The 16530-nt window shown below is 46.4% G+C and overlaps 1 protein-coding gene across 1 annotated transcript in view; it reads right to left on the bottom strand.

Moving 5' to 3' along the window:
• AFF3 (ALF transcription elongation factor 3) overlaps nucleotides 1-16167 on the bottom strand; it is a gene marked incomplete at both ends in the record, with an annotated part of 411313 nt that extends 395146 nt beyond the window's left edge. The window contains one exon of the mRNA XM_080711464.1: nucleotides 16115-16167. Within this exon, the coding sequence (XP_080567590.1) occupies nucleotides 16115-16167 (53 nt within the window). The remainder of the gene's footprint in view (nucleotides 1-16114) is intronic.
• Nucleotides 16168-16530: the final 363 nt, after the last annotated feature.

Here is a 16530-nt window from a genome sequence, read left to right on the forward strand (position 1 = left end):
TGCACGCCCCGGCTGGCCCTGTCTCCCACCTAACTTCAGCGGGGGTAGTGGGCACTTCTGGACTCTCACTGTCCCAAAATCTACAGTAAAAGCCCTCTCGCTCCTGCCATAGCAACAAAAGCACCCGCCACCAGCCACGGTAAGGCTGAACACTGTGTGATGGGTGGGAACCCAAGGGCTACGTCACAGCACTTAAAGGGGAGGGTGACGTTATTTGATCATGGTCTTATCATTGTATAGTAAGCTTCAAGACAATCAAGACTTGAGAAGTCCTTGAAGTAGAGTATGGTACAAGTTCTTACAAAATGGTTCTCATAAAAATGCACGTGAATTCCTAAGCTTATTACAACATTAACTTCCCTATTTTCATTTTGAACAGAGAACAAGGACATTTCTCTCTGAGCAGCTACACCTGTGAGTGGCTAGTTTGCAAGGAGGGCGGATGTGGGACCCGGCTGGAGGAGCGGGCCTGCGGCTGGGGTCTGAGCACTTGCTCGGCTTCCTAGCAGTGGGGCATCGTGTGCAGGCCAGCCTGGCCACCCAAGCCTCCTGCTGGCGCTGGTGAGGAGACCAAGACGGCATTCAGCGGGGTCGCGGTGACCTCGCCTCCCTGGCAGAGCCCCTACCAGTGTTCTTGCAGCACCTGGCACACTAACAAAGAAACAGTTCTCAGTCTTCTAAGCCCCACCTCACCTCTGCCTGCAGTATTAGAAAAACAAAGTCAGCAACATATAAAAGCACTATAGACCACACCAAGTGAGATATTCAGGAAAGCAAGGTTGGTTCAACATATGAAAATTAGTCAATATAGTAAACCATATTACTAGAATAAAGGACAAAACCCAGCATCATCTTTGAAAATTCTACAGATAATACCATGCTCAACCATGAAAGCCTAACGACATCCCTTTGCGATCAGGAGCAAGCCAAGATATGTAATCTAATCACTGTGGTTGACTCTCTACTGGGAATCCTAGGCAGGTCCATGAGGCAAGGCAAAGAAATAAAAAGCAACCAGAGTAGAAAGAAAGGAAGAAATAAAACCATTTCTATTTACAGATGCCTTGATCTTGTATATATAAAATCCTAATTAATACACGTGTCCCTCTTAGGATCCTAAGGGACAGATACACATTTCTGTCTGGCCCATAATTTTGTTGAATAAGATTTTGCATACAGGACAAATGTACACAAAAGAAAGCAAAACATCAGTGATCCATGGTTTGAGAGAACCTCAAAACCTTGAGATGTCGTTAATCTCAATCGAGGTACAGAAATTCTATAATATATTAAACCATATCCCTAACCTCAACTGAATAGAAATATGGTTTAATATATTATAGAATTTACTATAGATTTTTTTTTTGCAGGTCTTGGGGTGGAACCCAGGGGCATTTGACCTCCGAGCTATACCCCCTGCCCTATTTTTTATTCTTTATTTTGAAACCAGGTCTCACTGAATTGCAGAGGGCCTCACTAAGTAGCTGAGGCTGCCCGAGAACTGTGATCCTCCAGCCTCAGCCTCCCGAGTGCTGGGATGACAAGCGTGCGCCACCACGCCCAGCGCAGAATTTACTATAGAGTTTTAAAACAGCTATGATATTTGCTTAAAAGAATTTTTTCCCAGTGTATACACAGCTCTAGAAAACAGGAAGGATAAGAACCTTTTGTTTATACAGCCAAGATGGTTAAGTAATGAAAACTAGAAAAAGATTTTAAAGCAACAAACGATCTTCTGCTTGGCCATTAAAGAACAGCATCTGTTCAAGTTTCAGGTCTTTCTAGTGGGTTTTCTGCAAAGTCCTGTGCAATTCGTTCGAAATACTGCGTCCTGATGCTCACAGAAACTGGAAAGCAATTACAACATTTCCACTCATTTACTTTATATTTTGACCTTGCCCCCGTCACTCAGAGATTTTAAACACTGTAAGTATTGTACAATATTGGTATGGACTAGTTTCTTTTTCAGTTCCACTGAAATCAGTGTAGAAGTGTTATCTTATTTCAGTAATGCTGAGAATATTACTTAGGTAATATAAGCCAAATGTGTACAGAAAGAAAAATGGTGGCACTTTTCAGAAGTGCATTATATTTCTTTTTTTCTGTGGACTTGAACGCAGATCCCATCTTCTTTAAAACTGAGAAGGTACAACATAGGTGGAGGTAAAGATCTCCTCTAAATAATGCCAGAAAACTACCTCTATATCCTCTGTCGAGGATCACAGGAAACACTGTATTATTCATTCGCATCAATGGTCAGTTATCATTCTCTGCTTATATGTAGGTTCACTTTCTACTTTTATAATAAAAATCAGACTCGAAGTATAAATAAAGCTGGGGTTAAAGAAAACAATAATGGAACCATTTTTTCTTCCATATTATATAGTTGATTTCTTTCTAACTTATATAAAGATTTTATTCTTTGTTCACAAGTTGGTTCTAATTTGTCAATGGCAAGTAAAAAATCAAATGATTGACTTAAGAATCAGGACACAGTAACTGAATGTACAGCATTTGTCTCTTGAAGTGAAGACAAATTGTTTAGGGATAAAATCCTAAATAAACACAAATACTTCAAAATCTATTGTTTTTATGCCTATCACAGGAAAACTTTAGCTTTTTTCAACAATCCTCTCTTTTGCCATGAAAATTCAAGAGGTGATAAATTCCAGTAGAAGATAAACTTAGACCAAAGGGCAAAGATCTTTTATAATTTAAAAAAGTACTATCAAAGTCCTGTATGCTATTTTTGGGTTGCCTTAATGAAAAACACCGATTAACAAAAAGAAAAAAATAAAACCAGACATGGTAGCACGTGCCTGTAATTCCAGTACTTGGGGAGGCCGAGACAGAAGGATCCCAGCCTCATCAACTTAGCAAGACCCTCAGAAACTTAGCAAGACCCTGTTTCTAAATTTAAAAAAAATTAAAAGGGCTGGGGGTGTAGTTCAGCGGTAGAATGCCCTGGATTTAGTCCTTAGGAAAGAAAGAAAGAGAGGGAGGGAGGGAGGGAGGGAAGGAAGGAAGGAAGGAAGGGAGGGAGGGAAGGAAGGAAGAAAGGAAGAATGGACAGAGGGAGGGAAGGAAGGAAAGGAAAAAAGGGAAGGAAGGGAGGGAGGGAGGGAGGGAAGGAAGGGAGAGAGGAAGAGAGATCCTGACGCACCCTGGAGTGGAAAAGGAACTGGAGCAGACCTGTCCCTCAGCTGCGCTGTGTAGACCTGAGCACGACGATACCCTGTGCTGCAAGCCCCTGAGACTCAGGGATGGGTATTTATGACTGCAGCAGCACCTGACCAAAGCCCAACTAGCATAAACTCCTAATGTTTAACCCACTTGTCATTTTAATTTACCCATAGATAGACAAACTTCATAGATGCCATTAAAAAAAAAAACCTCAGAGTGTTCATTTCGGTTCAGTATAAAAGTAGCATATAATGATTCATCTCCCAATTTGTCCAAATCAAGCAATTTGGTGTTCAGCTGCCCTGCGTTCTAGATCAGGGATTAACCCAGTGGTAGAGAAGAAGGAGACCAACCGAGATGTCTACCAGACACCGAGGGCGCCTGATGCAAGCGCACTGACAGAGTACGGTCCCCAGCAGGAGAGTCTGGGGTCCCGAAAACGAGCATGCATGTAGGTGTGGCTCAGAGCAGACATAGGAGATCAGGTACAGCCAGCCATCGTGTCAGTGGGAGCTATGCAAAGTCTCTGCTCTTGAAGTGTGCCCAGACAATTAATAAACGAAATAATGTAATATAGCCTCTGTTTCACCCATCTACAAGTTGTAGTTTTTAAATTTTATTTAAAATACTTATTTATTTATATATTTTGTGTGTTGCCGGGGATTAAACCCAGGGGCATTCTACCTCCAAGCTAAATCCCCAGCTCTATTTTTCATTCCTTACTTTAAAACAAGTTCTCACAAAGTTGCAGAGGGTCTCACAAGGTTGCTGAGGCTGGCCACGAACCTGCGATCCTCCTGTCTCAGCCTCCCCAGTACTGGGTTTGCAAGCGTGAGCCACCCGCCTGGCTCTTAAAATATGTACTTAAGCCGGGTGTGGTGGCGCACGTGTGCAATCCCAGTACTGGGGAGGCTGAGACAGGAGGATCACAGGTTCACGGCCAGCCTCAGCTGCTCAGTGAGACTCTGTTTCAAAATAGAAATAAAATAGGGCTGAGGGTGTAGCTTGGAGGTAGAATGCCCCTGGGTTCCAACCCAGCACTGCAAAAAAATAAATAAATAAATAAAAATCAATAAGTAAATAAATAAGGAAACTGAGGCTCGGGGAGGTTAGAGGGCACTCCTAGCAGAGGCACGACAGCACTCCAGCCTCTGCGGGCTGCACCCAGCCCCGGCCCCTGCCGTTACCAAAGGCCTTTCTAGAAGTCTGTCTGCCAAGTGGATTTTTTTAACCTACCTTGAAATTTAATTTGTCTTATTCTTAAAGATATTTTAAGGAAGACAGGCACCGTTACTTTTTATCATCCATTTCAATATGTCACAGTCCCTTCAGCCAAGAATCTTATTAATTTTGCTTTACCCAACTATCCCATAACATAAGCTACATGTGTTTATTCTTTGCACACCACCAAAACAACACTTCTGTAGAGAATCATACACCTTGCAGAGGCCACTGGACTTTATGTGGAGTCTAAGAAGAAACCACAAGATCATCTACATTAAAAAAAAAAAAATTGCCAGGGGTGGTGGCGCACACTTGTAATCCCCGTGCTTGGGAGGCTGAGACAGGAGCACAGGTTTGAAGCCTGCCTCAGCTACTTAGTAAAGGCTCTCAGCAACTTAGTGAAACTCTGTTTCCAAATAAAGTATAAAATAGGTCTGGGAGTATAGCCTGGAGGTAGAAAAGCTACTGGGTTCCATCCTCAGTACTACAAAAAAAAACAAAAAACAAAAAACAAAAACAAAAAACTTGCATACGATTTCACATGGCTTTCATGAGGTGTTTTACTGCTTGATAGCTGTACCATCATTATTGTTATTAATCGAGTTACATTCAGGTATTATGGGAGGTGTGGCCAGCTACAGCCAGCAATTGTGACCATTTCCTTTAACCAAAAAACTTGGCAGTTAGTGGATTTATTAAAGGTATACAAATAATTAAAGGGAAAATATCCAAACAGTATATTTTATACATGTTAAATGGGCACAGAAAACAGGACCTAAAATAACAATGAATTACAATTTGTACACAGGGAAGCATATTTAATTAGAATTTCACTAGTCAATATCTTGGACACAGCATACTACATATTCAAAGTTTAAAAGTTCAAAGTAAATCTCAAGATATTTTTCCATATATACCTCACTGTAACTGTTAGATATCATGTGTGTGAAATAAAACATATACTTTACATATATTAAGGTTGGATGGAACTTCAGAACTCATGTCCTGCAATTCTGCCATTAAGACATACTTGGTCCAGGCCCAATGGCACACACCTACAACCCCAATACTTGAGTAGCTGAGACAAAAAGATCTCAGGTTCAAGGCCAGCCTCAGCAACTTAGAGAAACCCTGCTTAAAAAAAAAAAAAAAAAAAAAAAAAAAAAAAAAAAAAAAAAAAAAACTAAGCCTAGCATGGCAATACACACTTGTCATCTCAGTACTTGGGAGGCTAAGACAGGAGGACTGTGGTTTGAGGCCAGCCTCAGCAACTTAGTGAGGTCCTATTTCAAAATAAAAACTAAAATAGGGCTGGGGGAATATCTCAGAGGTAGACTGGCCCTGGGTTTAATCCTTACCAAAAAAGTAAAAAGAAAGAAACGAAAGGAGGGAAGGAAGGACCGATGAAGGAAGGAAGGAAGGAAGGAAGGAAGGAAGGAAGGAAGGGCGAGCTTATTATGGGACGGTGGCCACTCGCAAGGACGCTGGGCCCACACTGGCCGAGTGAGCGCCCCAGCTCCCCCACACCAGCTGTGGGGCTCTGGGCAAGCTCCCTTGTGCCTGCGTCTCCCTCTCTGTAAAATGGGTGGGAAAGACCCTCCCTCCCTCCCAGACTGACAGGCTAAGGAGATCACCTGATGAACAGAAGGGCTCCTGACCTTCCTGGCAAGGAGAGACACTGACGGGCGAGGCCGCGGCCTCAGAGCCCGCCTGGGACCTGCGGCGGCAACGCCGGCCGGCAGCCCAGCCGCCTGTCGGTCTCGCGCGTTGGAAAACAGTTTTTAATATCACTTCAAATACTTCACAATTAGACAAGTTCGCTAATTTTTCCTAGTGATGTAGCCTCACCCAATTACTTCTGAATCAAAATTACTTTCAAAACACTAATTAAATTACAGAGTATGACAGAGATTTATGCTGAAGTGGCTGACGCAGACTTTTCATTAAATCACTATTCAAGAATAACTATGAAGCACCTATCAGTTACCTTTCAGTCTAATATTCTATGTCCCCTTCCCTGTAGTTCTTTTTCTGAAACCTTGTGTGTGTGTGAGAGAGAGAGAGAGAGAGACAGACAGACAGACAGACAGAGACACAGAGACACTCTCCTCTCCTCCCCAGACATCCACACCACACCCACCTCTCCATGGCCCTCCTACCTCCGTCTTAGCCCTCTGGACAGGGCCTGCCCTCTTCCTCGTTGTGAACCCCCTCCACCCACCTCGCCGCTGGCTCTCTCCACTCTGCCACCCCATAACCCACCTCCACTCTCACGGCTGGCGACTGCGCTGAGGCAGCTGATGGTGGACCTCACACTCGCCCTCCATCTCCTAGCTCTCCAGCCTTTTCTTTTTAACCTTCTTCCTGGGATGCCTTCTGCACCCCGCAACACACACACACACACACACACACACACACACACACACACCCTCAGCTGATTTCTCTTTCTCTCCTCTCTCTTCTTGGACAATCTTGTCCAACTTCATGGTGTTCACCGGCTCCTGTGTGCTAACTCCCAAGTCCTCTTTCCACCCCAGCCTCACTGTCAGGATCGGGCAGTAAGCCTTCCACAGGCAACGCTACCTGCACAACCCACAGGGACTCCAAAGCAACCTATTTACATCCAAATCCTCATCTTTTCCCACTGAATTCCCATCGCACTAGCCAGATGTCCTAAAAGCACCTCTGGCCAGCACCTGGAGCTCCCTGGCACCCAGCCCCTTAGCAGGCTCTGCCAATGCAACACCCCAAACCTCCATAATCCATGTCTTCCTCTGTCCTCCCCACCTGCTCTGCACCAGATCTGCCCACGGCAGTGCCTTCCACAGATAATGAAGTGTAAATGTGACCATCTTGTTTCCCTGCTCAAAGCCCTTCGTGGCTGGTACCACCTACTAGAGAATGTTCAAGTCCTTGGAATGGCAGGCAAAGCCTTCCAGTACTGCCCCCTGCTCTGCCTTCCCACCTCTTCTCCTATGCTTTGCCACAATCCACAGATCTGCCCGGTGCCTGTGCCATCATGGCTGTGGCTCCCCACCACCTTCACCTCTTCACTTAGATTACTGCACCTGTCACACTGCCTGGCCCAGCCTGGCTGACTCTTATTCATCCTCTAAGACTCAAATCAGGGGCCACTTTCTCCAGGAAACTTTCCCTGGGACTCTGCACTGGGCAGAGAACTCTCTTACAAAATCTACAGGGTATTAGGGAGGTAAAAGCTCTACAGAGACTCTGTAAGAATATGTTTGAGACTAAAGAATAAACACATCAGGGGCTAGAAATGTGGTCTCTTTACTTGTGTATCTCAGCCCCAAAACCTATAAATCCACAAGAAGGAAATTTACAAAGAGCAGCTTAAAGTCTGATATACTGTATACATACTGTTAGATTTCTATATGCGATGTTTAATGGCTCTAAAATATTTTCATTCTGCTGAGGAATGAAAGTGAGGTAAAGAAATTAATTTATGTAGCTCTCTACCTAAATATTAGAAACACAAATGCCATACTTCTTTTCACACATCTAAGTATTTGATTTCTATACTTGGAACTTGTTAATTAAGCTTTGAAGGTTTAAGTCAGAGGGAGGTGGCAGGTAGTAGGTAAAATTCACCAACTTTCCCACCAAAATGCTATCTTGCTCATACTAAAGAACTTAACTCTGCTTACTAAAAAAATTTTAAAGGAAGTCATTTATGAGGTTTACTTTTTAGAAAAAGCTGTACCGTGCTCTGGGGAAGGAGCCATAGTCAATGAAATAGGCGCATCCTGGGGCGCTGGTGGGGCTGGCCTCTCCCGCCCATGGCCACACTCCTGAGCCTCCGCAGGCTCTGTGCTCAGCTCTGCCCTGGCCCCAGGCTCGGCACACACAGACGCCAACCCTCACCCCTGCAGCCTGAGCCCAGGTGACTCAGGCCAGGCCAAGGGCCTCATCCCAGGGCCACACAGCAATCTGCAGCGATGACCACCAGGTAAGGAGATTCTGCAAGCAGCGGCCCCACCTCCCCTGCGGCCACCTAGGGCCCCACCCCCAGCCTCTGTCTCCAAAGAGAGGATGGTGGGGGAAGTGGGGGCAGCTGTTCTTCACCCTAGTATCTACTGGAGTTCCTGTGAGATTCCCCGCAAGTCCAGCAACGTAAGACCACCCCGTTACTCCCAGAATTAGCACCTAATGCAGAAAGACCCAGCCATGGAAGGACTGACAAGAACTGAAGCTGTAAAGAGTGATTAGCTTATTTATTGCAAATTGTGTTTACTTAGGCTTTTCTGTTTATTCCCACTATATTCCCCACTAGGATACAATTAACCACCTCCTCATTCACTCATCAGCATTGTATTAGAAAGTTCACAAAAGGAAAATAAATGCCCCGTCTAAGTGTAACCTTCTGACCTCATGAAACCGTAGTGCTATGACAAAGTGCTCCAGAAGAGGCTGACAGAACGCAGCATTCCGAAAGACCTTCCTTTCAGAGAAGTTTTTACCCACTGAGCCCTTGCACTTCAGTTTGGTCTACTTGGAGCTGGTTAGGATGGCCCCATCCTGGTGCTATTACATTAGAATATATTTAACAAGATGCCTAGGTTATCTGGAGGCCCCATTAAGATTTAGGGAGTGTTCTCTGGGTAGCGGCGAAATATACTGACTCATGCTATCAACGCAGCCTTCAAATCCATGGGCCTTTTCTTTCTCTAAATATCTTCTATAGAGAAACAAATGTATTTTGAAATTGGAAGACAAAAACAGATAATTTCCAAGAACTGGTGACAATGAGCTACAGAAAGGGTTTCTGTTTTATTTGTTTCTATCTAAACTGTCAGGCAACTAATTAACATTTCAACGAACATTGACAGAAAATTTGTTCTGTCACTTAATAACTCAGGTAACAGCACAGGTGTGACAAGAAAAATTTAACTAAGGCTAACAGGCTCACATTCCAGCCCTCTAGGGGATTTTCAAAACTGAATTTCCTGTCCATAAAAAAGGAAAAATAAAATTATGTTCACTATCAAGCTAAACGCATAACTCTGAACTGGGCAATGTTTGCGTGGTCTCCAGATTACAGTCATTTCTGTTTACCTCTGCTAACGATGAGGCTCCTGGGGAGAGATTATGTGAAGAAGTTTAAGTGCCCTCCCTGTCTTTCTCACATGTGGGGAGAGGGATTGTGGGGGTGGAGAACACAGTGAATCCAAGAATGACCTCCACACCCTCCGATTCCTGCGCCCTGGGATGGGACCAGCCGGGAGCGTGGAGGTTGGAGGGTTCTCGGAGGATCCTGTCCTGGCCACGGCACATCCTCACAGCACTTCCTGCTGTCAGGAGTCAGGCTGCTCCAGAGACAGCCCACACCACATCACAGCAACGAGCTCAGGTGCCCACTGACCTGCCCTGGAGCACTGCACAGCTCCACCCCCTTCCAGGGCAACACCTCCAAGCACAGGAGCACCCCTGGGGGCCCCAGGCGTGGTGTCCTTGGATGAAGCCCATATCTTCTCTTGGGTAGTATCCTCTTACGCTGGTATAACTGTGTGTTTGCTTCTAGTGAACTAAATTCTGATTAGCCTAACATAATTTAATGAGACCCACAGTGCCAAATGAAGTCATTTGATGTAATGGCTGGTAATGCAATATATTCTCGGTGAAACATCAAAGATTATGTAAGGGTTCATATACCTACCTATGTCAGTAGTACAACCGAGTAAGGAAAACTACCTAAGAAAAACTACCTGTGTCCACTCAAAACTGCCCCGAGTTCCAGTGCCAGGGGCAGAACCCGACACCACCTGAGAGCGGAGCCTGACCCCATGGGCCTCTGTGTGTGTCTTTGCTCATTTATGAAAAGAGAGATTTTTAAGGAAGCAAAGGGTGTAAAAGAACATTTGGCTTTCACAGAGCAACTGACACTTTTATTACAACCATCACAACCTTACGAGTAGGCCAGTGTAAGTGTTGTCATTTTACAAGTGATTAAACCAAGACTGAGAATAGGAAATGAGAAAAACTGTGCTGCCCAGGGCCAAAGAGAAGGGCAAGCAGAGCCCGCTGGATGCAGGAACCTCAATTAAGTTTCCAGACAAAAGGAAACAGCCAACACTGAAAATAAGGTTTATGGATTACACTTTGAAATAAAACAAGGAAGCATTATGTTTCCATTAAACGATATTAAAATTGTCTTTTATAGTCTTGATTTTGCCACCAAAGCTTCACTCCCAAAATAAGGGAAATTTATCTATTCCAGGCTTAAAATTCTATCTGCACACACACACACATACACACACACACACACACACACACACACACACAATACACATTCCATACTGAGAAATTATTTTTGCCTTAATTCGACTATTGCTTTAACCTATATTAAGTCAAAGGACCTCTTTAAGTTACTGATCCAAACTGTCATGGATTAAAACCATGCTGGTTCATGGGGACAGTCTCCCAAAATAGATTCTTAGCATTTTATAACCTCTTACACTTCCAGGAAAGATCTGGAACAACATAGGAAGGAGGTGTTTCCCACACCATACTCATCTGACATTTGGTTACACCCATCTGCACATCCAGAGTGTCCTTCCCGTTATCCTCATAGCCCCTAGTAGAGCGCGAGTCCTCAATTCTGTACCCTGAACTAGCCCATCTCCCCCTGCTTTCTCCAGTATGCCCACACAGACCTCAAGTGGTGCTGCCACCCATGGACACACCTACCCCCCCCCACACACACACACCCTGCACCTCCAGAGGGCCTTTCTCACCTTCTGGGAGTGCTGAGATGTTTAGCCAATGAAAGCATCCACAAACAACCAGATGGTCATTTTTGGCCAATGACAGTAAGCATAGCAGCTGACCAAGACTACAGTCAACCAATCCACTCCCAAAATACCTGGGGCTCAGCCCACCTGTGTTCTCCTCTCCCTTTGCCTTTTATGTTCTGGTGACACCTAAGGGCTTATAAAAGACCTTAAAATGCCTGCTTTTCTAGTGCTGGAGGGAAAAGCCCAGGCACCCAAGGGCCAAGATCTGTGGCATCTTCTGCTACTACCAAGGGGCTGGGAAGCCACCGCCTGGGCAGGCCCACTCCGGCTGATTTGAAAAGAAGCAAGAGCATCTGTGGCCAGGCGTGGTGGCACACACTTGTGATCCCAGTATTCGGGAAGCTGAGACCAGAGGATCCTGGTTCATGGACAGCCTCAGCTACTTAGTGAGGCCCTTTGCAACTTAGTGAGACCCTGTTTCAAAAATAAAGAAAAAAAATAGGGGAGGGGGTGTAGCTCGGAGGTAGAATGCCCCTGGGTTCCATCCCAGTACCACAAATTATATATAAATGTATGTATGTATATATCTGTGGGCACTGGTGGAAGCCTCCCCGGAGACTGTAAGCCCTGATGCTCCTGACAAGAGCGCAGTGCACACGCTCTGCTCTGAGCAAACACCTCACCAGAGCTCCACTCCTCACTCTTCCACATTTCTGCTCATGACCTTCCTCCGCGTGGATTCTCCTACCTTCTACTTCCTCCGCCTGACCTTCTCCTTCTTCAGGGTCATGTCAAAGGTCACAGGTTGTGTCCACACCCCTCCCAAAGGCAGGCAGCTTTCTATCACAGACACGGATGTGTGTGGCTTATTCTCCTATAAAAATTCCTAGTGCTTTCCCCTCTCCCTCCCTCTCTCTCTCCCTCTGTCTCTCCCTCCCCTCTCTCTCTCTCTCTCTCTCCTTTGTTTTTTCTACAGTACAGTTTTAAACTGTAGGTCTCAACCCACAAAAGAGGAATTAAAAAAAAAAAGACTGGTAAATTTCAAAGGGCATCCCATGTGGCCAGAGTAAGTGTCGCTAGCGCCCTCACTTCCGTTGTGGGCGCACAGGGCACGGGGCTGCACCACGCAATGCGTTCATAACTGTGGGTGGTGGTCTAAAGACAGTTAAAACCACTGCAGCTCTCTGCAGAACCTGTTCTGTAGTAATGCCTGATGCTCTGTGAACGCTTTAAGTTGCATAAATTGGTGCATAAGAAAACACTAATGTATTACGATTCAAAGGTTACAATTTTAAAGAACATAAAGTATAATGACAAAAATATATGGCTTCTGGCCTGCGTGAAGCCATGGGGAGCAGGTAGGGCATTGGAAAGGATCTGAACGTTTATTATTTCATTCTGACAGACCTCCCAAAGTTAAAATGTGTTCGTATCTAAGATTAGATGTGAGTGTGAGTTCATCTTCCTCGCTCACTGAGACCATCGCGAGATCGCAGTTCTGCATCTTTAAACTATGCGATATAGGTAACTCCACCGCGATTCACCATGATTCATAAAAGGATCTCTCAGATGCACCATGAAGGCCTTTGTCCAAGTTTTCTCTGCCCAAGATGCCTCTATGTCCTCTCAATACCCCTGCCCCCGCCGTCTGTACAATCCCATTCATCTTCCAGAGCCTAGTTCAAAGGCCTCCCTTCGAATGCCATCTCTGTCTGAGCTCCTGTTGAAGACTTTCTTTTGCAGTCATGTGCTTTGTTCCATTCTCCAACTAGACCAGAATATACACAACCCTTGTTCTACTCATCCTTGTATCCCTACAGCATCCAGCCCAGGCTCTTGTATTTTAGAGATAATTACTAAGGCTCTGTGAAGTGAATAAATGAAATCAACCACTGGCCTGTTAAAAGCAATGTTCATTATCGTAAAGACCCTGAGAACTGGCTTCTGTGTCTAGCATCTGACCCAAAGCCGATGGAGACAGCATGGAAGGGAGGGAGGGGAGGCGGAGCAAGGCACTATCCGCCTCCATGAACTGACTGGATCCCCAGCTCCTGGGGCCCAGCTCTACTGAGTGAAGCCTGAGGGCTGGGTACAAATGAGCCCCTCTAGTATGAAGTTCTCCACCTGAGCTTCGGACAAGAAATGGGAAGTAGAATTAGAAGTGTTAATTAGGGCTATCTGTGCGCGCGCTTGCGCTCTCGCTCCCCCCCCCCCTCTCTGTACTGGAGATGGAACCCTGGGGCATTCTACCTCTAAGCTACTATACCCCCAGCCCTATTTTTTATTCTTTATTTGGGCTCACTGAGTTGCAAAGGGCCTCACTAAGTAGCTGAGGTTGTCCGTGAACTGCGATACCCCTGTCTCAGCCTCCCAAGTGCTGGGATTACAAGTGTGTGCCACCACACCGGCTCTGTGTTCACTCTCATTAACCAAAAGAACAGCTATCTTACAATTCATACTCAAAGACCCTCTTCTAAAATAATACGAGTATTTCCGAGCAGGGGCAACGCAGTGCAAGGAGGCAGAGCAGGTGGTTCTTGAGTGACGGCTGATTGTCCGTGCTGATTACACTCGGGAGCAGTGAGCTTCTCCCTTCTTAGTATCTCTCTGGTCCTTGGAGGACACTCTCCATGACCACTAGAATAAGCGAACACAGATTCAAAGCCACAGTTGCAACTAATAAAATGCAATTTGATTTATGGGGAAACACCACTCACCAGTTAGAAAAATAAGATTCTCTTTGCCATTAATCTGTATTTCTTTCTTGTCCCTTCAAAGAAAAGTACTTCCTCTATGATGAATTAAAATGTTTGGTGGTCTCTAGTTTAAAATTGTATGTACTTTCATAAGTTAAATCACAATTAACAAGCATAATTTCCTAAATTGTGGTATTTTGTTTTCATATTTTTAATTTTAGATCAATGCCATTTAAGGGCCTGACCTTGTCCTTTCTTGATATTTTAACAGAAATTTGCTTTCTAGCTCACCAAAGTTTCGCTTTGTCATTAATTTCAGAGACGTTTTCACAAACTGTGAAACAGTGACAGTATTCTAGAAAAATGCGCTGGATATGAAATCAGAAAAGTGGGTTTTGAAGCCGATTCTTAGTTCAAAGATAGCCCTCCACTTTGAGCTGTATGACCTCGGGCAGGTCACCCAACTGCCCCATCCTCAACGTCCCCATCTATAAAATGGGACCGGTAACTACGTGTGCTTCTTAAGGTTGTTGTGAGGATTAATGAACCAGAACACACGCCTGGAACCATGTCTGGTAAACTGTAAGTGTTTGGCAAATAGTAGTCTTTAAAAGTCTGCTGTCATTTGCTTTACGAGCTCATTAAAGTCATTTAACAGTTCAAAGCGCCCATCTCCTTATCTATGAATTGGGACTCCTACCACCTACTACTTAAGGACTGTTGCAAGATTCAGATAAGGAAATAATGGAGTGAGAAGTCGGACACATGGAAAGGCTCGGGCATTCGTTATTCCGGATCACCTACTAGCTTAAGTGTCAACCACAGACTTAAAAATTTAAGTCTGCACACACCATCCCAAAACTTACCCATCACTCAGAAATGTCTGATCATGTCAGAAATGCATACTCAGAGTTCTGTTTCGCTTATCAGAAACATACCAACTTTTCTGAAATGTGAATTCTACATTTGAAAAATGAGAAACACTCCAGCCAAACGCCTTCTCTGTTGTACTAGAAACCTACACGCTTCTAGATGCCAAAAACGGATGCATTGATTAAACTGTGACAGAATGTACAGCAGCTTTTAAAAAATGCTTAATTTTTATTTTTTAAAACTAATAAGTATACTATAACTAATATAAATGTCAAATCAATTCAATAGACGTTTATTCTTACAGTGTTCCAGGTAACTCATCTGGGAACCACAGGTCCAAACAAAAACAGAGCTCAGGACCTTTGCTGGAGGGGCCGCAGTTGATGGCTGATAACCTCAAAACACTACTTCCCAAAGTCAGGAAGGGGTTCGAGGGAGTCTGCGACCAGACAAGAGGCATGTAAATAAGCCAAGACAGCAAGTTCTTCCCTTTGGCTGCGAGAATACCTTTTAAGAAGCAAAAGTCACTTGCAAAGTGCAGGAAACCTACTGAATTCGTGCCAGAAACCAACATTTTTAGATGTAAGCCTGTAAAGAATAGGTATCTGCAAACGAAAGGCCAAAATAACCCAGCAGCGGTGACGCAGTAATTAGCAACTTTTATGGAGTAATAACACGTTTCACATTCTTTCCACGCGGACTCTTTGAAGTTTCCAGTGTAATACACACAAGTTTCATTACAGGAGGGCCATCTTTGTTTGTTTTATGGGCGCCAGCATTATGCAGGGCGAGCTGCACTCAGCACCGGCCTTTCATAAGGAAATGCTCGACACTGCACTAGCTTCGCGGCTACTTTATTTTGTTACACCTGTCTCCAGGAAAATACAAGTCACTGGCAGCCTAGATCACCTAAATACCCACGTCTCCGTAAATCGTCTAGACGGGCCACAGATCCTACCGCGGCTCCGCTGAGGACCGCTCCCGGCACAGGCGAGCGCAGCACTCGCAGACATGGACACAAGTGAACTCTTTCCTGAATTAGAGAAAGAGGAACGCTCGGCTGCACCAGACGCGGTTACCAGCGGCAGAACGGGGCGCAGTCAGTTCGCCTGTTCCTGCAGAGGTTCACCCGAAAACGCCGAACCCAGCCCGAGTTCCTCGGGCGCGCGGGGCTGGGCGGACGCCCCCGGCGGCGGGCTGAGCCCCGCGGCACCGCGCGCTCCGGGGGCGGGGACCCCGCAGCTCCGCGGCGGCCGGGGCCGGGCGGGCGGGGGCCGGGGTCGGGGTCCGCGCCCGCCCCGCCCCGCCCTCTCCCCGGCACGGGGGGCGCGCCGAGCATCCCGAGGGCGCCGCGGGCCGGGCGGCCCGGCCTGGCGGACTCACCACAGCGCCTCGAGGTCCCACTCCTGCAGCAGCGCTAAGTCGAAGCTGTCCATGGTGCGGGCGTCCGCGCCGCCGCCGCGCTGCGACCGCCGCGCTGCAAGAGAAGCGGGGCTCGAGCTGCAGCCTGCGGGCCGCCGCCCCGCCGCCCTCCCCGCCGGCCGCCGGCGCAGCTCGGTCCCCGGGGCGGCCAGCCCGCCGCGCCCCTCCTCCGCCGCCGCCCGCGCCGCCTCTTTCTCCTCCGGGAGCGCGCGTGCGCGGCCAGGCCCAGGCGCGCCCCCGCCGCGCGCCCCCGCCCGCGCGATCGCGGCCCTCCCGCCCGCCCTTCCGCGGGCGGCGGGGATGCTGAGCCCCCAGCCTCCGGCCCCCAACCCCCCAGGCCTCAGCATCCCCGCCCCAGTCCCCCCCACCCCCCGGCC

Source organism: Muscardinus avellanarius (assembly GCF_963383645.1).
Source record: "Muscardinus avellanarius genome assembly, chromosome: 15".
Classification (NCBI taxonomy): Eukaryota; Metazoa; Chordata; class Mammalia; order Rodentia; family Gliridae; genus Muscardinus; species Muscardinus avellanarius.